At 43.3% G+C, this 22,916-nt stretch overlaps 1 protein-coding gene across 3 annotated transcripts in view; it reads left to right on the top strand.

Annotated features, from left to right (window-relative positions):
- The first annotated feature begins 6,077 nt into the window (after nucleotides 1–6,077).
- Nucleotides 6,078–22,916, top strand: part of MOCS1 (molybdenum cofactor synthesis 1) — a 47,011-nt gene continuing 30,172 nt past the window's right edge. For 2 of the 3 annotated variants that reach the window (XM_034764793.1, XM_034764795.1), the window contains exons 1-3: nucleotides 6,078–6,307; nucleotides 18,200–18,332; nucleotides 18,743–18,910. In XM_034764793.1, the coding sequence (XP_034620684.1) occupies nucleotides 6,173–6,307; nucleotides 18,200–18,332; nucleotides 18,743–18,910 (436 nt within the window). In that variant the 5' untranslated portion in view covers nucleotides 6,078–6,172. Of the gene's footprint in view, nucleotides 6,308–7,093; nucleotides 7,237–18,199; nucleotides 18,333–18,742; nucleotides 18,911–22,916 lie in introns of all 3 variants that reach the window. The other variant, XM_034764794.1, reaches the window with a different exon arrangement.

The following is a 22,916-nucleotide window of genomic DNA, read 5'->3' on the forward strand; positions in this document are numbered from 1 at the left end:
GCACAGTCAGCTGGCACAACAGACTTCGAGTGAACTGCCCAATGATCACAAGATCTGTTAAGGTACGAAGGCACCAGGCCACGTTTATTGTTGACAAAGCACAGTAATAGCACCTGGCAGACTCTACAAGGATACTAAGACATGTATGCCCATGACAATGGATGCAACTTAGTGAATGGCAGGACTTTCCATTTCTCCTTCAGCTGGACAAAGATACTTCCTCTGAGATAAAGTTTTATACCCTGATACAAACAAGTTAGAACTGCCTTTGACATATGTCACGGAGTCCCCGGGCGATGCTCTGGAACTGCTCCCCACAAAGCCAGTCAGGACTTTGGGGAGCCTCCTCTCCCTTGGAGCAGACTGTCTTCAGGGCAAGAAGCTTACACAGCTTCACCTCCTGGGTCTCTCCTGGGAGCATTTAGCCTATGCCCCTCCGTGCGCTTCCCACAGCGAGTCCGCCCAGGCGGGGTCCTGGGGAAGCCAGAGGTCCTGCATGAATCCCCACTTTGTAGTCAGACATGACTCTCAGGCAGCCAGTAAAGCAGAAGGTTTATTTAGACAACAGGAATACAGTCCAAGACAGGTCTTGCAGGCACAGACAACAGGACCACCCCCCCCATTAGGCATCTTGGGGTCCCAGGGCACCACAGCCCCCTTAGGAGGTCAGAGTCCTGTCTGCCTCCCAGCCATTCCACTAGGTCGCTCTGAAAACTCTCCCCCCAGCCTTTGTTCAGTTTCCCGGGCAGAGGTGTCACCTGGCCTCTAACCCCTTCCTGGGTTCTCATGTTACATACTCAGGTATTCTTCCTCACAGCCAGTCTCCCATCCCCCAGTGCAGACCATCCTAGCCACACTTCCCAGCCAACACTCACCATTCAAAGACCACATTAAGAACAGTCCCAGTTCGTCACAACATAGTTAGTCACTGTCCCCTGATGTGATTAGTTATTACCTTGTAGATGTTGGTTCAATTAAAACATTTTCATTATGTACTGTCATCCTGACCTTATCTTTTAGGAGGGGTCAGTGTGTTTCTGTAATTCTTGGGGAATGTTTTTGTACCATCCTTGATATTGGGGTGTTCTGGTACCACTTGATATTGGGATGTGTTTGCATGTGTACTCTGTGCTTGGAACTTCTTAGGAATGTGTGTTTTTGCAATATCAGCCCTGTTCTTGCCAGATTCTGTGAGCAGGTCCTGCCTCATACCAGGCCTCTGATACAAGAGCTTATGTTTCAGGCTCTCTTCCTACTACAAGTCAGTTACAATACAGTTATAATTTGTGGGGTAGATAAGACTTTATTCATACCTTGGACATGTCCAATTTTTGCAGGCCTGATGAAAAGTCAGCATGGTGCTGCGGAGGAATTGTGATGTTGGATGTGAGGAAGGGGCATTATAATTTACTTACACTATCATCCCTAGACAAAGGATGTGGAGGCTGTCTGTAATATTTTATAAAATGTGGTATGTCTGGCTGTTTTTTATTGTGTGGCTGCGACTATAGTTACATGGAGTTATTTCCAACAGTAGTAGACAGTGGATAGGCCAGAAAGTGGACAATAACTCTTGATATTCCCCATTTGCAGATATAGAAAAGGAGAAAGCAGGTGTCAATCCCTTTGAAATTTACCTCTGACCATGCTGAGTTCAACACCACTGGCTTTGTACAAAGCGGGGAAAATCCAGGCAGGAAACTACAGCAAAGAACTTTGGAGTGGATAAAACTGAACCCCTGGTGCTCAGGGGAGAGAGAGACACAGAGCTTTGCACTTTGTTTGAAAAAAGTCAGTTGTATGTCTCTGTGTTCCCAAAAGGAAGTCTTGCAGGACACCCAAGTTCAATTGGGCCCACTGAGCAATCACCGTTGGTACACGGGATGCTGCACCTCATCCACCCACCCCTAACAAGTGGGAGAATTGTGGAATTTCACCCCAGAGACGTGAAGGCACAGGGCTTGTCACCTGGAGCGGATGCACTCAGTGAGACTGAGAGAGGTCAAAGGTGCAGACAGCACTGAACTGGGACTCTATATGCATCATCATGTTGTTATCAGTGAGGAAGGGGCCTTCTTATGCCCTTTCCAGGGAGATAACCTGGAAAAGAAGGAAATGGTTCTGCATAAATGAGAAGCCTAGTCCAGGTAGGAAAGTTCCTGGCCTTGTTTTGTCTCCCCCGTTTCTCTCCTCTACCCTTTCTGTTGTCTCTCACCCTCTGTCTCATTCCCACTTTGTAGAGTGGCTGTATAAAGAAGGGCAAAAGCAAAGGTAGTTTCCATTTCAGAGTGTGGGATGGTAGTCGGCTTCATTGACATTCAATGGCTATTGCAATCAGAGCCTGATTTCCCTCTCATTTACATTGGCTTTATACCAGCATAACTTGGGTGCAGCAGAGTTACTCCTGACTTACCCCGGTGTAAGTGAGAGGAGATTCAGGCCCAAAGAGAAGCTCAGCAGGGAAACAACACAGGAATAAAGGGAAGGGGCAGAGGAGACGAGGGGGAGAGGGCTGTGAGCTTCCCCCCACCTCCGCTCGAAGGGAAGGTAATGGGGTGTCTTGCAAAATCCTACCCCATCCATGTCCTCCACTGAAATGTGCTTTTGTGACTCCCTATGGCAGTAGTTAGAGAACAGCAGACATTATCCCTGTGCCTGCTACAAAAGAAAGTCTCCCAGAGAGGCTATCACACCTTTCTCAAGTGGAGGAAGCAGACTATAATTACAAAAGACCATGCTGTATCAGTTCTTTAGTACTGTCTACGCTGATGCCAATTAACTCTATTGCACCTGTAGTGTAGCTCACAACAGGAACTCTGTGGTGTGCTTCGCAGTGAAGAATGCTATGAAATCCATGTATAACAGAGAAATGTCATAAGTAATCTAGTCATATTTTACATATGAGCCCGTGTTTGATATTGAATCTCTAATAAAGTGACATTGTTTCTTTAAGGGATTGTTGAAGTTGCTGGCAGGTTACAGGTTCTACCCTTGCAATAGTCAGAGAGTCTGTTCCATCTCTAACTGCTGTAGTCTCCTGTAGCACGTAGAAGCTGGACAGACAGGCTCCAGATGCTTTAGGTGTTGCTGGAGTCCAGGCATTATGCTTGGTGGGGAAAACAAACAAACAAAAAACCAGAAGCTGAATGTGTAAAGGGGACAACTGGCAGGAAAGCAACACAGCTGGATCTCCATGAATATCAGTCACCCATTTCATTGCCATGTGAACATAATCCTATGCTGTTTTAGAGCCAGAGACACCATAGTGGGGTGTTATTAAACTGCGATACTGCAATGTTTTTTGTTGTCTGTGTACTCCACATTTGATTGCTAAGCACACTCTGAGTGTGCAGAATTCAGCAGCCATTCTGTACTCAGAACATAATGCTGACTGCCAGAGGAGACACTATCCAGGTGTACACAAACACTGTCCTCTCTCCTGGAGACTTTATATTCATTCTTTCTTATTTTGTTGTTCTCTTAATTTAATAAAAACACTCAGATTTAAAGAATTTTGTTTACTCATTATGTATGGAAAAAGATAACAGATAGGACCAGGACCAGCCAACCTTTTCTTGTATTTTCTCGTAAGGGCTTATAAAGTACATTGATCCATGGACTCTGCCCTTCAAATGTTCATGTGGGTTGTAATACATCTTGGCTAACACATTGATTCATCTGGATGGCACAGTGCAAAGTGCAAAATGTCTCTGTATCAAGAGTGTAATTCATCTGTGAAGGTGCAACCAGAAATCGCTTGGCTGAGTTCTGCATTGTGGTTAATGGGTTAAATAAGAATTCAGCCAAAACTCAGAACACAAGAAATAACTAAATAAAAAGAGGGTAACCCATCAGACTCCATGTAGGTCAGAATCGAAACAAGAATCACATTCCCTGGGGTCAAGGCTTTAGAACGAGTAGATGCAGGAGATAAGTCACACACACTACACAGCTGTTCGTATAACTGAAAGCCTGGTGATACAGAAAAATTTCTACAAAGATTCCCATCTGTTGAAATAAGGCAACTGTCCTGAATGTTAAGGATTGACTATTCATCCTGCAGTAAATGGATCAATATGATGCCTTGCAGTGACAAGATAGTGTATCAAGACATAATAACTTGTGGGACCCAATGTGAGGGCCCAACATAACACAGCATCATGGGATGAAGATGCAAACCTCACACCTTCAATTCCTTACTGAGTGCTGGGCATTCGGAAAGCCGTTGAAAGTCACAAGGAAAACAATCTGTCTGAGGCCCTGGCTAACCAGAATAGTCTATTTGGTATAAGCTAAGGTGTGATTTTTTAGCTAATATATTTGTACTGGTATAACCCGCCTGTAAACACTTTAGTTCCAGTATAAGAAGGGCTTTTTTTCTTTTTGTTTGAATGTTGCTTGAGAAGGAGCGTAAGCTAGACTGAAAAAAGACACACATCTCAGAATAAGAACACCCATAGGGGGTTATGTAGTAAGACTATACTTGTATAACAGGAAATACATTCCCATGTAGACAGGGCCTAAAGCCTTAATCCTGCAAACGTTAATACATATGCTTAACTTTTCTAACATGCACAGTTCCATCAAAATCAATGTAAGTATAGTTTAGCACCTGCGTGGGTGTTTGTAGTTAAGATAAAAATCAAACTGTTGACTGTAGGGGAAGAGCCACCATGAGGGAGAGGAAAATAGAGGCACCATGGAAAGAATTCACAAACCTGCTGGTGACTAGGCAAGCCATAACTTGCTCATTTACCCTTTTGCAGCTGCACACAACATCAAGCAGTTTATGTTTTAATTAAACATTATCTTTATTATTGAAAATATTTGTTTGTTTAATTGAACAGTGACTATAACGGCTGGCTGCTTAATCATAACTGATCGTGTTGCCTTTTTAGCTCAAATGGTAGGGGGTTAGGCTTCTGATAACTGAAAACAGGATTTGGCCTACAGTTGGTAGAGACCTACTGTTCAATTTTTGCATATATACAAAATGTCTGTGGTGCAACATTATATTAAAGAAAAACAAAAGTAGGAATGAAAGGTACCAGCATATTATCATCAATTGAACCAGCATACTGCCATCAATTGGATCAAACGTGTGCTTTTGTGTGTTCTATAAAGTGAAATGGAAGCATAATTACCTGTCAGTCTCCAACATGAGAGGTTTTTTTTATTGTTTTTTTTTTTAATTTAGAAGTACTGAGTATGTAAAATTTTGTCTTCCCTGTTTTTGCTAGAGGACCCCTTGGAGGACCCAGAGAAATGGACTGGGAGATTTTTCAGTCCTTTTGAAGTCTTTGAATCTTTAACAAAAATATCTTTTCTTGTAGCTGTTTCTCATACACTTGAGCTAACCAGGAATAGCAAAAACAAACTTTTAAACAGTCCAAATAAAAATCACGTTGTCCATTTTGCAATGGTATTTCTGATGTCAAAATCCCTGTCAGTTCTCTGTTTGTTCAGAGTCTTCCAGCAGGAAACACAAGGCAGACAAAACCTGAAAATCTACTTCTTTCAGGCATTCTCTTAACATCATGAAAAAGTAAATAAAGGCCTTGTTCCTGTCATTAGATCTGCATTGGAGGGGAGGATGTGATCGCATAAGCAGGACCAAATGTCCCAGCCCCAGTTCTCTTTTGCCTTTGCATGTCACTGTTTGTTTGTAATTTAATTAAAACATACCCGAAAAGTGCCCCAAACCACTCCTCTGTTAACTGTAGCAGCAGGCGTAAGGAGGTCAAGGACCTGATGAGCTGCCTGAGCGAGGCGTCTAGAATTAATCCTCGCCTGCCAGCTACACAGCGATTCTTCAGCCTGGAATAGGGTGACCAGATGTCCTGATTTTATAGGGACAGTCCTGATTTGGGGGGCTTTTTCTTATATAGGCGCCTATTACCCCCCACCCCTGTCCCGATTTTTTACACTTGCTATCTGGTCACCCTAGCCTGGAACCACCTGCGTCCCCGAAGCAAGCGAGGAACTACAACTCCCAGCATGCGGCACGGCGTCCTCAGCCGTCCCCGCACTGCGATTGGCTGGTGGAGGGGGGAGGGGCACTTCCCCCCCCACGTGACTCAGGCCGGCAGCATCTGCTACTGTCCCGGGCAGAAGCAGCCTGAGCTGCCCCCGCAGGTGCCGGGTCCGTGCGGGACGGGCTCAGCCAGGGCCTATGGCAGCGGCGCAGGGGGTTCGCGGGTGTCTCCTGCGGGGGCCCCTCCGTGCCCGGCTGGGCAGGGGCTGCAGCTCCGGGGCTCCTGTGCGGCAGCAGCAGCAAGCGCTGGTGGCTGCCCCCGCCCCGGCTCAGGTGAGTGGGGGGCAGCAGCCCGGGGGGTTAATGGGAGCCTCGGGGTGGGGAGAGGGGCGTCATGTAGGCGGGCAGGTGTCTGGCTCAGTAGGGAGGTTGTGGGGGGCAGCTGGGGAGGAGGGAGTTAAATGGGGGGACAGGGGAGAGGGGCTGGTGGGGTGGGAGTTAGCTAGGCAGAAGGGGCCAGAGTGTGACTGGATTTGAGGTTCAGATGGGTGCCAGCCACTGGGGGTTATATGCATAGGGGATAATGGGGCAGTAGTTATTTAGGGGGAAGGTGCCAAGGAAGAGGGTGATTTGGAGGCTATGGGTTACCTAACTTTGGGGGTGGCTGAGGGGAGAAATGGGGGGTTATACTTTATGGAGCAATTAACACTGACACAAGGCCACCTCTGGGGCGAAGGCGGGGGGGGGGTCAACAGCTGAGCAGCAGGGAGGTGAGGGCTTTTAAACAAGATATTGGCACAACCACTTGCTCTTACCGAATGTGCCAGGAGACCTTGGACATCTATATAGAGGAGGTAGCCTTGTGAAAATGCCTATCACGGTGAGCTGCAGGGTACTAAGTCTGTCTTTCTTGGAAAGCTGAGTCGCACAGTCAGCTACTTTGAGGGGGAAGTTATCTAGAAGAAAGAAAAAAATTAGGTGAACTGTAGATAGATTTTTATAAATCTGTTAAAGGTGCTCCTATTTTGCCTTTTCTGTCCCCTTAATACTAAGATGGGCAACTACTGTTTGAACACTGATGATCTTGGTTTTAGATAGCACTTTTTTTTCCCCCTTAAGAGATCCTAAAGTGCTTTACAGAAATATTGTGTACAGAAATCCTTGCTTTCACCAGAGAAAGGTAACCACATCTGGATTGGAATGTGGCAGCTGGCTAATAGGGGACAACAGTGCCATATGACAGTTCACAGCTGGAAATGAAGGTGAAAACCGTATCCCTCTAATCTTATCTATTTTTTTAAAAAATGGGGAAATATCTAAGAATAATGTTCCCTATTATTGTAAGTGTGAGTTTATTCAAAGGGCAGGTCCTTGTGTAAAGGGTGACTTTTTAAAACCGCTGTACAAGTAATGTTTTATAGTTGGAAGTAACATCACAAGTTTACGCTCCAGACTTAAGTGTTGGGTTTAGTAATGTACTACTACTTTCAATTTGGTTTCATTCAACATTTTCTGATTTCTGTTTAAATATTCCTCTGGAGTAATTGCAACTATAATATCTAGCATTGGAACTGAAACTGACCGAAAACAATCGTGAAACTGAATAGTTTTTCACTTGTCCAAGATGAGAAAAAAACAGTTAAATGGCATATGTGGTGAAAAGTAAATTAGATTTTTTTTTTAATTCTTTCAGTGTTTATAATCTACCACGTTACTAGTAAGGAATTCTGTGCATTTTAAAATGTTCAACCTGTATGTGTTAACGTTAAGCAATAATACCTCCTCTCCCCCTATTACAGGCTGTTTTTTGTCTCAAGTGTAATAATAATACTTATCTCTTAATTACAGTAATATTATTCTCTTGTTTAGTAATAGTGAAATTCCAGCTCCTTTATCCAATTTGTAGTGAACAGGTCATTCAGCAGAAATGTTTTTCCGTTATGGGTATACTGTACACTATTCAAAAGCACATTATCTGTAAATGCCAGAAGTGGCCATCTTTGTTGAAATTGGTCATCTGATGATCAATTGGATGTAACCCAAGAGGTCATGTGGACTTCCTGGTAGGAAAGCTGTTTGTTTACTTTACAAAGCTGTCTTGAAACTGAATTTCCTCAGCAAAAACATTGTCCTAACTAGGCTGCTCCCAATTTAACTGTTCAATGCCTCGAAAATTAATTCTACCTCCTCAGTGCCAAACTGGGGGTGGAAGGGCACAACCGAAACATGCAGAGTGTAAGTGTCTGACACACTTCTGCAAAAATAGGACTTGACATACAGAATAATCACAATTTTTACATGACTTATTGATTATTCTCTCACATGGCAGCCCCTTAACAAGCAAAAAATAGACTGGGACTAGGTTCTGGTGCTGGTTTCTGGGTTACTGGAAGTCAGTAATATTTTTAAACTGACAGTGAATTTAATACTTTTTACAAGAAATCAAACTGACAGTAAACAACTTACATGTCAGTAAAATTGGCTCAATAATTTAGAAAAATGGTTGTTTGGTTTTTGATGGTTCATATAGTAAACTTTTTAAATTATGTGACCACAAGCAGAGCTTTAAGCCTAAAATTGCTGTCCTAGAGACTGCATTTTTTAAATTGCTCAATCAGGAATACCTTGCTCTTTTAAATGCTACTCTGCAGGTTTTAAAGCAGAATATTGTCAATCACCTTTTTTTGCGAGAAGGGGAAAGCACTTGGGATATCTGGTGGGCAGATCTGTGACTTTTATGTGTATAGTGGTGGCAGTTGTATTGTGGTCTAAAATATCATCTGAATCCCCCTGTGACTTAAGCAGCCAATCAATGTCAGTTATGTCATGTAAAATGGAGTTCTGTGTCCCCCTTTCTTCTCTCTCCTTTCTGGGGGTCAAATGGCAGGAAGGATACTCTTTCCAAGTTCCTTCCACAAAATAAGCACTCAGATGGGTCACCACAATCAAATGCTGCTTGCTGTAAATTATGCAGATATTCTAAATATGATAACGTTTGCCACTTGGCATGCCCCTCGGTAGGGTTTGAATAGGGGGCTCCTTTCTGCCATCCAGCTAAATGAGGAAGGAGGTGTTATCCCCTGAATACTACTCACTTGTGGCACCGAAATGAGATGTTACACACAATACATGTTGCAGATCTGGGTGTTGGGGGAAAGGCTGGAAGTGGGAGGGATGTGTTGGGTGAGGCTCTAGCATACAGCAGTGTGGCCTGCTGTATCTTAGACAGGCCCACCATGGGGTTGCCTAAGTAGCTCAAATTAAGTGATATTTGGGCTTACCTTTTAAAGACTTGGTGGCATTTTTTACTTACTTGCAGCCGGTGGGGCTTTACACTTAATTTGGGGGCCATTTTTCTCTGGGCTTTTTTTTTTTTTTTTTTTTTTTTTTCTTGGACCAAGCACTGCCCCTGCATGCAGCATGATGGTGCAACCCCTGCCCCTATGCTGCTCTGTAGCCTCGCTCCCTCTGGGTTTGGATGGCTTTTTTATTTTTTTAGACCAGTCGTGCTTGTTTCTTCACCCCCAGCAAAATCCTCTACAAATGCATATTTAGTGATTTGTCAAGACAAACACTTGATAGTTTTTTGTTAGCATCTCAGAGATGTCTGTTAAATCTTTATAGTCTCTGGAAAGTGAAGTGAAGAATGTCCGAGGGCTTCAGGGCTCAGGTTACAGGCCCCCTGTCTGGGGTCATGTAGTAATTTTTGTTGTCAGATCAGGGTCGTGGTGCAATGAAGTTTGAGAACCCTGCGCTAGGCCATTTTGTGATATTCTTAATAACTTTTTAAATGTTTTGATGTTTGTGGAAAAATTACTGTAGAAAGCACAATCTGATTGACACATCCGGAGGCTTGACGCCCTGTCACAGAGAGTTACAGGAATAGTGGTTTAATATATATATTTTTTTTAAATATTCAGTGTGATCTTCTAACTTCTAAACATCTAATATAAAGTGTCAGATTGACAGCCCAGGAGTCTGAAGTCCTTTGTTCACAGATCAGGTAGCAGTACAGTCAGTAGCAGAACAGGCTTCCCCAGCTCCTCTCTATCTGTGTGCCTCAACTGACCTTTCAGGTGGGATGAAAATAGTTCAGAGTCCATAACCAGTTAATCCTTGGCCTTTCTACTGAGGCTATTGATCATGCCATTGAGTGCTAACTGAAGAGGTGTGTTTTTTGGTAATGTAGACAACAGTCCCACTAGAAATTGGAAAGAGAACTACCAAGCTCATCTTGCGTGTCTGTGAACAATCATTAGTTAGTGGGAACTTGCTGTCAGCACCAACCTAGGCTGAATTTGACCTAGAAACCTAAGTAGTTAAGGAAGGATCATTTGATGATTACCCGTTCTGTTTATTCCCTCTGAGGCATCTGGCATTAGCCACTGTCAGAAGACAGGATAGTAGGCTAGATGGACATTTGGGTCTGACCCAGTATGGCCATTCTTATGACTCCTCCCATTATCAATCCCCTAAACTATATCCGGGTATAAGGATATGACAACAAGCTAACGAATAGGAACTTCTAGCAGTCAGGATGAAAACATGATCTCTGTTGTTTTACACAAGCCTGTCTGCTACACACCAAGCAAAGATTGTTAATTATTTCCAAGAATACTTTTAAAGGGACCATGTCAACATGAGTCTGCTGATCCATATGACATGAGTTAGTGGTGAATCTCTCCGTTTGCATCACTTGGACAGAGGGAGAGGGACAGTTGGAGTCATACTTTCACTGGGGAAAGCCCTCGGTAGTAAGCTTTCCTCTCTTCATTCACTTTAAAGTTGTCAATCTTTTATAACCTTGTGTAACACCAGCTTTTGCATGCTTGTGGTGGAGATTTTGTACAGATTCTAAGGTTATAATGAGAGATTGTCATGACTGATAACTAGGTCACGCTTTGAACTTCTATTTTATTTTATTTTTTAGAAAAAGCAAAAGCATCAATGCATTTTCTTTTTAATTACAAGCAGCTTCTAGCACTCAAGCAACATTACAATAACAAACCATTTTATGCAGCTGAAGAAAAATCCAATTAAGGAAGCAGATCTTGATTTCAAAAAGAATGTTTAAATAGCTAAAAGATTTATAAAACTACAGTAAAACCTGCTTTAGCGACCACCTCTGAAGAGAGACCACCAGTCACAAGTGAGTACTTGTAGAGGCCATGGAACTTTCCCCCCTATAATTTAAATGTGAAGAAACTGTGAAGAGCGACCACCTGTCATCTGCAACCAGCGACATTTTCTTACTCCTTTCAGAGCTGGGTGCCCAGCCAGCAGCTTCTGTTCTCCATGCTGCCTTCAGAACTGGGCGGCCAGAGAACAGCAGCTGCTGGCAAGGCACCCAGCTCGGAAGGCAGTGCTGCCGTCAGCAGCAGAGAAGTAAGGGTGGCAATACCATACGTTTGAAGAGAGACCACCTCTGACAAGCATCCACTTCTGCGAACTCCCATGAGTGGTTGCTCTTGGCAGGTTTTGCTGTACATTGGGACTGTGTCCTTGAAGAGAGAGAGTGTCACTTTCACATTTATAATAGGCAAAGGTTGCTGGTTATCTGCTAATATGTGAAACAACTAAAGGATGTAAAACAACCGCAAAGTTAGCTGAGGGATGAGCAAAGGTTAAAAGTCTATAAACTTGGCTGTGTGCTCTCTTACTTATACTTTGTCTACATTAGGGAATTTTTTTTACCAGAAATTACCACCAGAGCTAATGGTGGTTCATCTCTCTCTGCTAGGTGCAGGCCTGGTGTAGCACTCCCTAATGTCAACAAGGCTACACAGAACTGGCAGACACACCGTGTGGTCTGTCTGCACTACCCCCTGGGAGTTAAAGGTAGATTTACTCCACTGTCTGCTCAACTGGAAACCTTCTTAGTAGTTACCATGGATGAATCATGTATAGGGTCTGAGTTGAGAGCTTGGCTGTGTGTTGATGAGTGTCTGTAGTTATCAGTTTTACCTACTGGTAAATGCAAACAGAGAGGGCCAGGGTCCTATATTGGCACCTGATACTGTTCTGTTGTTCAAACTGAATCTGGCATCCCTTTTAGTGTAGTAAGCAAACTTCAGACAGAAGCAGGCCTAGATTTCCTTCTGCCTGCTGAAAATGGATGACCGAAAGCAGAAGTACTGGTAACTCAAGGTATGTCCACACTGCAATAAAAGACCTATGACACAGCTGCAGCTGGCCTCGGTCAACTAATTTGGGCGCAGGCTGCGAGACTAAAAATTGCTGTGTAGACGCTTGGGTTGGAGCCCGGGCTCGGAGACCCGCACCCCTCACCAAGTTTCCGAGCCTGGGCTCCAGCCTGAACCCTGAAGAGTGGGGTGAGTCTACAAGCCTGGGCTCCAGCCCAAGCCCAGATGTCAACACTGCAAATTTTAGCCCTGGGAGCCTGACTCAACTGACCCAGGATCAGAGGCTCAGTGTGGTGGGTTGTGTTTTTTTGTTTTTTGTTTTAATTGCACTGTAGATGTACCCAAACAGAGCTAATGCGCCACTTCATGTAAGCAGACACTTGTGCTTCGTGCCTCTTTCAGACCTTACCAGTCCACTGGCCAAGCTGTATCGAAAGTCCTCTGGACTCTTGCCATTTCATTACAAGATCTTTGCAGGTGGAGAGCTGAAGTAAATTGAACAATGGTCTCTGGGAAGATTATGCTCCTACAAAAGGATTATCTTTCTGCTTTTTTAAAAGGGTTGCATTGTTAGAACAGCTGCGAATGAGTCAAAATGACTTAGGCTATTAGATGTCACCTCTCTGCACCTCCCACTGTTCTGCTCTCTGTCTGGCTGCACCCTGTTCCACCCCACATGCCCTACGCTGCCGGGAGTTCAGGGAGTCCATCTCCTACCTGTCTTCCACCCCTAGGAGTAGCACACAGAAAATCTTCTCCAAAAAACTTTTGAGGGGGAATAGACAGCTGTATCTAGAGTATGGAAGATATTGTAAATATCTCTACACATAGTGCTAGGGCTCCCTTGTTTAAACTACGGAGTGACTAACGCTGCTGGCTAGAGCCAGGCACAAGGTGGATTTGATTTAAATCATGATTTAAATCACTAGCCAGGAAGACTTGATTTAATCATGGCTTTCTACATAAAAATGCATTCTTGTTGGTTGTTATAACCTTAATACATATTCTTCACAACTCAGAGATAGATGTAGGTTTCATTTTTAGAAGGTACAGACTATACATTTTTAAAGAGTGATTTATTTTGAAAACTTTTCAGATTAGTTTTACAGCTATATCAGAAAATTAATGATTGTTTGGTTATTTCATTTACCAAAGGTAATTGAAGCAGATATTTATGAAGTCATTGGGAGATGAACTATCTCCAATTCAACAGGTTAATCATTAATATTTGGAGGATTTTCTTGCCATGCTGTATTAGGAGGAGAACATCACCAGACAGACGTTTAAATTTGTTTTATTTAACTAAATCAACAATGTTAAGTATTCTGGATTTTTTTTCTTCAACAGCAAACATAATATTTTAACAAAACAAGCATATGTCCCTCACTTCTCACATTTATCTCCAGACTTCCTCTCCCAGAAATCTTCTATTCATTGAACTTTTTGAAACTTTCCACTTTTAGAGAGGTAAGGGATTGACTCTGTGTACACAAATTTGCAGAAGCACAATAGAGTTGAGGTCTGTTATTTCTCACCTCTATATATGTATTTTTTGCTGTTAACAAGCATGTTACCTCTGGAGACACAAATCCACAGTTGAGAACTGCAAAACTAAATATTTCTGAGTCCCATTGGGTAGATAGAAAGATTAACCTAAATAACCTATACAGAAGCCTGTGGAACCCCATAAGATTGGGTCCCTAATCTATGAACTATTGGAACTCATTTACAAAACTTTTCGTAAACATTACATGAATATATTGTCTCATACTTTAGAATTAGAATTTATAATCCCTATTCTGTGATGAGATATCTTTGAGCTATAATGTATCTTAAATAAAACTATCTTTAGATAGGTTTTTTTCCTCAAAAAGCATTTTATCAAAAAAATCTGATTTAATTTTTTTCTTTTTTTAAATCATTGATGTGTTTTTTTAATCCACCTTGGCCAGGCATAATGTGGGCAGGGCCGTGCATCCTTGCTTCACAAGTACACCTCTACACTTTACCCGCTGGCATCCAACCTGTGTGGGCAGAGCAGTTCTGGAGCTCTTTCGGGAGCAACATTGGATAGCTCTTCTGTATAGGTTCTTATACCACGCTTATCCTTCCAGTAGCACACTGAGTGATGTGACTAACATCTGTCATGTGGCTTGTTCTCTCATCCTCTCCATATCCGCCACATAATGCAGCCCTAGAGTCCAGTCACACATTTAACGTCTGAGGTTTACAGTCAGATCTTAACATTTAACCTTTAACCCCTTGCCAATTATAACCTAACAAGGATAGCTAGAATGACTGGAACTGGTCACTGTAGTCACAGGACTTAAAATATTCCTTTTTTCTTTAACTTGCTAACACAAAATCTGTCTCCTTAAATGATTTTGTGATGTTGTCTGAAGAGCATTAATGGAAACAAAATGCATTGCATTTCTAAGAACCATTTCCACTGCAACTCACACACCTCATCCCATTATTGTAACTGTATTTTGTTCCATTTAGAATCCTAGAATGTCAGGGTTGGAACAGACCTCAGGAGGTCATCTAGTCCAACCCCCTGGTCAAAGCAGGACCAATCCCCAACTAAATCATCCCACCAGGGCTTTGTCAAGCCAGGCCTTAAGAACCTCTAAGGAAGGAGATTCCACCACCTCCCTAGGTAACCCATTCCAGTGCTTCACCTCTCTCCTAGTGAAAAAGTTGTTCCTAATATCCAACCTAAAGCTCCTCCACTGCAGTGACTGCTCAGTGTCAATCATAATTATTCAATTGGTCTCCATAAAATCCTAATATAATTCCATTAATATAAATGGAGAAATGAGAGCATCCACCACCAGATAAAAGCATATAGGTATTTTTAAAAAAACCCAAGCACTTGGTAATTCTATAGCTTCTCTCATTTGAGCCTCTGAAAACCCTTATAAAAATGGTTCTAGTATTATCCCTGTCTTACAGGTGGGGAAGTGGAAGTACAGTGGGATTAAATAACTTGCCCAGCACCTCATAGGTTAGTGGCAGAGCTGGGAGTAGAGATCAGAAGCCCTGGCTCCTAGTTCTCTGATATAACCAGAAGGCAAAGCTTGGTAGCTTTCAGTAGAGTGAGATGAAAGAACTACTTGAAAATGTACATCTTGTGGTCTCAGTGCATCCAAGAGTTCAGCTTTGGGGTTCATCTGAGTGTGCTTGTTCAAACCTTAAAAGTGTAAAAAGCTTTTTGAGGCAGTTGTATATCCAGACTTGCTAATATACTGCAGCATGATGCTTAGGAGTAGTCTCACATGGGAAGCGGTTGGGGATTAGCCCAAAGGCAGGGAGCGAACTGGCTGCAGTCACCCTGTCTTTCTTCAGGGTCTCAAACCTGAGGCTCAGCTCTCAGTTTCTCTGTGTCCAATTGTGGTTTCGCTTTCAAATTTTTTCACAGTAGCTATTTCTTTAGCCAGATGCTTCAATGATATGATAGACCTTGGGATAGGAGGTGGAGGAGGGAGAAGTGGTGAGTGGCCACAGGGAATATGGGTGGGAAGCTCACTTATATAGTTTTACTCTAACTCAAAGGTGTGTTTAAACTTGGCAGAGTTGAGATATGGGGTGGGGAGAGAGCCAGGTACAAGCTTGATAGGCGCCATGCATATTTTTATTCAAAAATCAAGAGATTTAGAAATAAAATTGATGAGGCTATTGGGATTCTCTCTCCACTTCACAACAACGCAAAGACTTCTGAAGCCTGTACAACAATACAACCTACTCTCATTTACGCTGGTGCATATCTGGAGTAGCTCCATTGATTTCAGCGGTGTCCAGATTTATGCTGGTATCATATTTTAGAATCCAGCCATGTAATCTAGATGACGGAAAGCATGCCTGCATTTCTGAGGCATACAGGTGTAGTTTGAGCCTCTTAGAGAAAGCATTCTAGTCTTCCACACAACATATGTTGAACCTGCAGGCATCAGCAGAAGCAAAGTTTGGCAAATAGCTCTTTCTTAATTAGTTTGCTTTGGGAACAGTCTGTTCTATCACTTTAATGTGTTAATTTAGATGTAAAAAGCAACAGAGGGTCCTGTGGCACCTTTGAGACTAACAGAAGTATTGGGAGCATAAGCTTTCGTGGGTAAGAACCTCACTTCTTCAGATGCAAGTCTCTTGCATCTGAAGAAGTGAGGTTCTTACCCACGAAAGCTTATGCTCCCAATACTTCTGTTAGTCTCAAAGGTGCCACAGGACCCTCTGTTGCTTTTTACAGATTCAGACTAACACGGCTATCCCTCTGAATTTAGATGTTGGCACTCTCTCTGCTTTTAAAATAAATATTTCTGGAGGGGTTTTCTAAAGTCTTAATCCCCATCCACAAACAAGTCTGGGTTTGTTCCCCAGATAGCTAAGAGATAGAGGTAACTCACTCGGAGGATCAGTGGTTGCAATTTCCTTACTTGGAAATAGGTAAAAGACAAACTTTCCTTTAACTCTCTAATACCCCCATTCTTTATTCTTGAGGACATTTTGCTGGACCACTGGTCTGTAGTTGATCTCCAGAGCAGAGTCCTTGCCCCCTGCCGTGAAGATGGTCAGGTTATAAGCAGGGGGTTATGACACTGAGTAGGAAGCCAGCAGCTGCTGACACCATGATTTCCTACCAGTACCCCTCTGTGAAAGGGATGAGATGCAGAATTATTTATAACGAAGATGTTTTTAATCAAGCATCTGCTTCTCTTAATGGCCTAGTAAGCAAAACGGTGGCCCTGGGGCTGCTGCTAAACTTTAACCCTAGTGCACTAAACATTGCATAGGGTTGCTAGTTTTGGTTGGACGTATTCCTGGAGGTTTCATCACAAGATATAATCTTTAATTAAAGATTAATCTTTAATTCCTGAAGGCTCCAGGCAATCCTAGAGGGTTGGCACCCTATTTGGGTGTTTTCTTCTTTTTTTTCCCCTTTCCACCTTTGTTAGCTGCTGTTTGATATGGTTTGTGTCTTGAGCAGCACTTGTTTGAAACTTAGATTTGCCTGTCCCAGCCAGGCCTGGGAGTCTCTTCTTAGCTCTGCCCACATTCGACCCCTGTTGTACAGTTCTTTGACCCCCTGCCCTTGCTGGTGTTTTATTTCCTTTAATTACACACGCATAGAGCCTTGCAAATCTGCAGATATCCACGGACCATTTTTGCAGCTCACAGATAGGATGCAGATACAAATTTTGTATCCGCGCAGGGCTCTACACATGCAGGAACATGAAGCAGGGGTTTCAGATAGTGTTACAATCTGGTGTAACTAGTCCCAAATGTGTTCTGCTTCTAGCACTTTTAGGCACACACAAGGAGAAGAGACCAGCATTGTGTTAGTTACAGCCTTGTTTAAAACACTGTCATATTACTATTAGGGGTTTTAGCACTGCCTCCCTGATAGTTACACAGCGCCTTTCAGCTGGGAATCATATTAGCCAAGCCATGTCCACAGCACAAGGCTTCTAACACAATTCAAGCCGGAAAACCATACTAAATACGGCTGTTGCCAACAGATTTAAAAGACCGTTCAAAGTGGCCCAATTTGTTCTTATGTTGGACAGGGCCTTTTGCCTCATATTTGAACTTTCACAGGCAGAAGGCGCGATGTACTGTCAGTTCTAACTTTTAGTTCTTCTGCTAGGCAGCAAAATGCCTGGAAGTATCATGTCCAGGTTGATCAATTTGAGGACCACAATGAGGGCCTCTGGATGACTATTTTGGGTGTATATCTTTCCCTCTGTCTTTACAGATTTCAAGAATCAAACTGTCCATGCAAAATACTTTGCAGAGAAGGCCTACAGCAACTGCTACACAAAATGGCTAACTTTAATATGGTTCCTCCCCCTTTATCTTAAATATGCAGCAGGAGATGGGAGTCGGGAAACCCCTGGAACTCCTTAGCTGTTCCACTGAGACTCACTTTGGTCTTGGTCAAAATCACTTGGCTTCTGTGTCCCTCTGTTTTCCCCTTCTGTAAAATGTGGATGATAATTTCCCTGTGAAGTTTAGACTCAGTTAACATTTGTACGGTGTGTTGAAGACGAAAACAGCTATCATTTGTTTTATTGCTTTTTCTCCTCAGGAATTGCCAAGCACAAGAAGAAAAGGTTTCCTAACTGAACATGCTGCCCCTTTCTCTGCTTTCCTGACTGACAACTTTGGCCGTCAGCACAACTACCTGCGGATCTCCCTGACTGAGAAATGTAACCTCAGATGTAAGTCTGTCTGTTTCTTCCTCCTCCATGTCCCAGTGAGGTTCATGTACTCCACAGGATATGGAGGTCCACCTGTAGGAACTAGAGCTGGGCAAAAAATTTCAACCAAAACTCTTTTTGGGTGAAAAAATACAGATTTGGTGACACCAATACTTTTGCCTCCCTCCAGACTTAAGTGGCAAATTTGATTTACAGACCTGTCAAGTAGGTGTAAAGTTGTTTTGGGGATTAAGCCAGCAGCTGTGTCTGTGGGCTTGTCTGTTCATGCTACCGGTATTTCTGCTAGGCAGGACAATTGGCAATTATAGGCAATTGCTATGCAAAGTGCAGTGTTGGTTCCTCGCCAGCGGCTGATCTGACTCTTTGCTAATCCTTCCTTTTGCCCATGTATTTCTTGATTGCTCATTCAGGTCAGTACTGTATGCCAGAGGAGGGAGTTCAACTGACCCCTAAATCAGAGCTGCTCACTACGCAGGAGATAATCACCCTTGCCAGGCTCTTTGTGAAGGAAGGTGTGGACAAGATCCGATTGACTGGTGGAGAACCACTCATCCGGCCTGACGTGGTTGATATTGTGGGTAAGTTTCTGGTCTGGTTTTATCCTCCTTTAGCAGTGCCACAAATCATGCAGCACAAAGATGTCTCAGCCTAATCAAATTGAGCAGCATGGCATGCTGACTATGTTCTGAGGGAATGTTCCCTACCATGATCTGAGAACCCTATTTGTGCCTGTCTGAAAAATGGGAGCTGTATGCCTTCAGTGGCAGGTTGAGACACTGTCTCTGCTAGTTCTTCAGTGCATTTCCTCTTTCTGACCAGCGTTGTATCCGTCTTGCCTTGATTCAGCTCGAGCCAGCTGCACTTCATCCAGGTGCTGATTTTTTTCTTTTTTTTTCTTTTTCCCCAAAGACATTCTGACATCTTGTTACTGACAATGGTTGCATCACTTGAGAATGAGATATGTAGTTGAGTGCAATGGGCACACCATTGTCAGACCCCCGGGGCTCAGCAAACTAAATCCCAGTGGGCTTGTGTAGATATTGACAATAACAGAGGGAATAGTATGGATCCCCATGGGACTCTGCAGATGAGTGGCTTTGGAGGCGGGTGGGAGCAGTTACCTATTGCCACTCAGTCTGCTGGAGAGGAATGAATGGAATCACAGTAGGCTTGGGCCACCTACTCCTGCTACATCATGGAGCTGGGTTAGTAAGTGGTCCTCTGTGTCAAAGGCAGCCAAAAGGTCAAGCAGTGTGAACATGGAAGTCTTGTGTCCATGGCCATGATGTCATTTAGTGCCAATGGAACTGTTTCTATGCTGAGCCCTGATTGTGAGGCATCCAGGATGTTGGCCGATGTCATGTGTGGTTGTTTGAGCTTGGTGGTTATTGCTGCTTCAGTTATTTTGTCTAGGAAGGGGAGGCTCTAGACCGGATGGTTGTAGGGGAGATCTTCAGGGTCCAGTGATGGCTTCTTGAGGATTGGGCAAAATATTGCATTTTTCAAAGAGTTTTGTAGGTGTGCTTGTCTGAAGGAGACATTGATTATTTCCATTGAGGGGGCATAGTTGTTCTTCTCTGGCTTTTATCAGCCAGGCAGGGCATGGATCCATTTCACAGGTTGTGGCTCTAACATTTTGTGGGGCCTCTTAAGTTTGTTCTGTGTGATGGGGCCAAACTGTGTCAGGGTGGGTAATAGTCTGGTTTGAGTGGCGTTTCGTTTGTCCCAGTGGGTTCCATACATTTTCAATTTATCTTATCCGCAAAATATGCTGACTACTCTTCCCTGTGGCTGATGCTTGTGTCAGATATTTGGGCTATGAAGTCTGGATTGATTAGCCACTTCACTATGCAAAACAGCTGTGCTGGCCTTGGGAGTGGAGGGGTAGAAGGCTCATTTTGCATCTATTACTGCTGTGGCGTAATACTGTAAGAGTTGTCTGTGCTGCTGGAGGATGGATACAGAATGTGGTTTGCACTCAAGCTTTCTGCCTGTGCACTTCGTCTGCTGTAGTTGATCTGTGAACCCGAGTGATCATTTTGGTTCATGTCAGGGGGAGGTTGTGGCCATTGTGTTAATGGTACTGGATGTTCGGTGATTGTACTATTGGACTAACTCATTGGTGCCTTGGGCATTGTATTTGTGTGGCTTGTTCTTCTAGGGTGAATTGAAAACCTAGAGGATTCAGGGGTCTACACACAGGTCTACACAACCTTTTTATAGGTTGTCTTGTAACTTACAGTGCATGTGTCTGGCACCTAAAGACACGGTCCCCAAAATAAAGACCTTGTAATTGACAATGGAGGAAGCTTTCACTGAGGCAAGACAGGTCCACTGCTGTTTTTTTCTCCAGACTTCCAAGGGACGTGCCAGAGGCACCATCACTGCAGCAGTTTGAGAACAGAGTTGTGGATGGGGAAGTGACTTGTCCTACAGATGAAGGCAAACAGACTTTTCAGGTCTCCATTGTTCACAACTTGGATATACTCAGTTTTGTGACTTGGCACTTCTGGGCAGAGGCTGCTCAAGACAATCTGCCGCCCAAGGCAAAACTTCAGTATGTTGCCCCCGGTCCAGAGAGCCTGTCCTGCGGGGCTGAGGAGGTGGCAGTTGGGGCACTTTCCATCAGAGCTGGAGGATCCTTTTTCTCCTGGGACTTGCAGTGTGGGGAGGCAGCAAGGGGTTGGGGGACTCTGGTTTGGGAGCTGGGGACTGGGTGATGGGTTAGGTGTATGGGAGGAGGCTTGGGGGTAATGGGTGTCTGGGAAAGACAGGGGGATTGTGTGGGGGGTAGGGGCTGAGTGCCTGCAGGAGGCAGGGGTGCCCCCAGTTCACACTCACCACCTCCACTGTGCACCCCCTTGCTAGGAGCAGGTACCAGTTGCCCACCCACCCCCAACATTTACCTGCCTAGTCCAGTGAGATGGGAGGCTGCTTCCCACCATCAGATTTGGCACTCCTGTAGTGCACATGCGAACGGGCCTCTCCAAGCAGGGCCCAACAGCTTGCCTGACCAAATAGACTACATCAATGTAGTTTGCACCAGCAGGGTCTCCTCGGGGCAGTTAGAGCGCTCGGCAATTCACACCAGTTCTCCCAGAAATCTGCCACCGATTGACCTATAACTAGAGCGGTCTCTGCTTCTGGGGTGGATTCTCTTTTCTAGTAAAATGAGAGTGCTGATTATGTCGGGAGTAAAAAAACAACCAAGAAGTCTGGTTTGTTTCCGGTAGCTTAACCTGTCTGGCTAGGATGTTCTTTCTTGGCAATGCATCACTTAGCGGAGTTTCAGTTTTCAGCTGAGTCTTGTTTGCACTCCCTAACCTTTGAGTGGAAGGCAGGGTTTAGTGAAGGAAACATTTTGTTGAAGGTGAGAGGGGGAGTCTTTGTGATTAATTGGCACAAAAATATGGCTGAAGTCAGGAAGAAGTTGTCCATGTTCAATAGTTCTGCTTTGATGTAACTCTTAATAAAATTCTCTGAGTACTAGAGAATTCCTGTATTCAGTATTTTGCTGATTATGAAGTGGGAGCTGCAGGTACTTTGCTAAATGGATTGAGCAATTGGCTAGTTTTACTGTAGCTTAACGAGCCAAATAAATGTGTGTGATAGAGGAAAAAATATGTATTTGGGCTATAAAATCTTTATTGCCAGGAATCCGAGATGGCTGCGTTTAACTCACAAGTGAGTTCTGCACGTTTTCTGAAACAAATGGAAATAAAAATTTAATAGCAACCCTGGCATTATCACATATTTTGTTAATGCCTCATGTTTAGTCTACCTACTTCTTATTTTGCTTATTTGTCTTTGGCTTTTTTAATAGCCTTTTCCTCTTTGATATTTATAGAAATAATGCAACTAATCTGGGCAGGTCTTAGTGACAATCACAAGGATGTTTATATTAATAGTTTGAAATGTATTAGTACATCATAGTTTGGCAAGTATATATGTTTGGGTGTTTTCATGACCACACGTGATATAAACTTTATCACTACAGTCATCTCTGGGATGCAAATACTGCAGGCGTTCTACCTCAGCAATACTAAATTATGGGTACATAAACTTTCCCCACTGTACATTTATTTGGAAATGTTGCTGTTTGCTGCTGCTTCTAAACGGTATGCACCTTAGTACCAGTCTGCATTTTCCTGTATGGAGCATTGTGTACTGTGACACTGTTTGAAAACAGTTTAACTGTTCAGTGGTGCTGAAAAATAACTCATCTTTTTGAAGTCGTTAGACACATAACGTGGGAAAGCCTTGCATTCAGTTAATCAATAAACTCCTAATCTGTAGTCCTGTTGTTAATTGCATTAAATAAGTAAATGTTTCACAAATTACTGGAGCACTATTCACTTAACTCCAGTATGATTAGAAATCGAAACCCAGTAATAATCTGAATGTAATAGAACACAACTGTGTAAAACCACCAGCAACCAGTGTTAGATAAATGTTTGTCTTTAAGGGAGTTTAAATTCCAATTATTGCCCTTTTAACTGAAGCATAAATCATGTTCTGCAGACATAGATTTGGAATTAGTATCTTAAAGTGGTCTTTGCAAGATGGTCTTTTATAATATACCCT

The sequence above is a fragment of the Trachemys scripta genome, chromosome 3, assembly GCF_013100865.1.
Source record: "Trachemys scripta elegans isolate TJP31775 chromosome 3, CAS_Tse_1.0, whole genome shotgun sequence".
Taxonomy (NCBI): Eukaryota; Metazoa; Chordata; order Testudines; family Emydidae; genus Trachemys; species Trachemys scripta.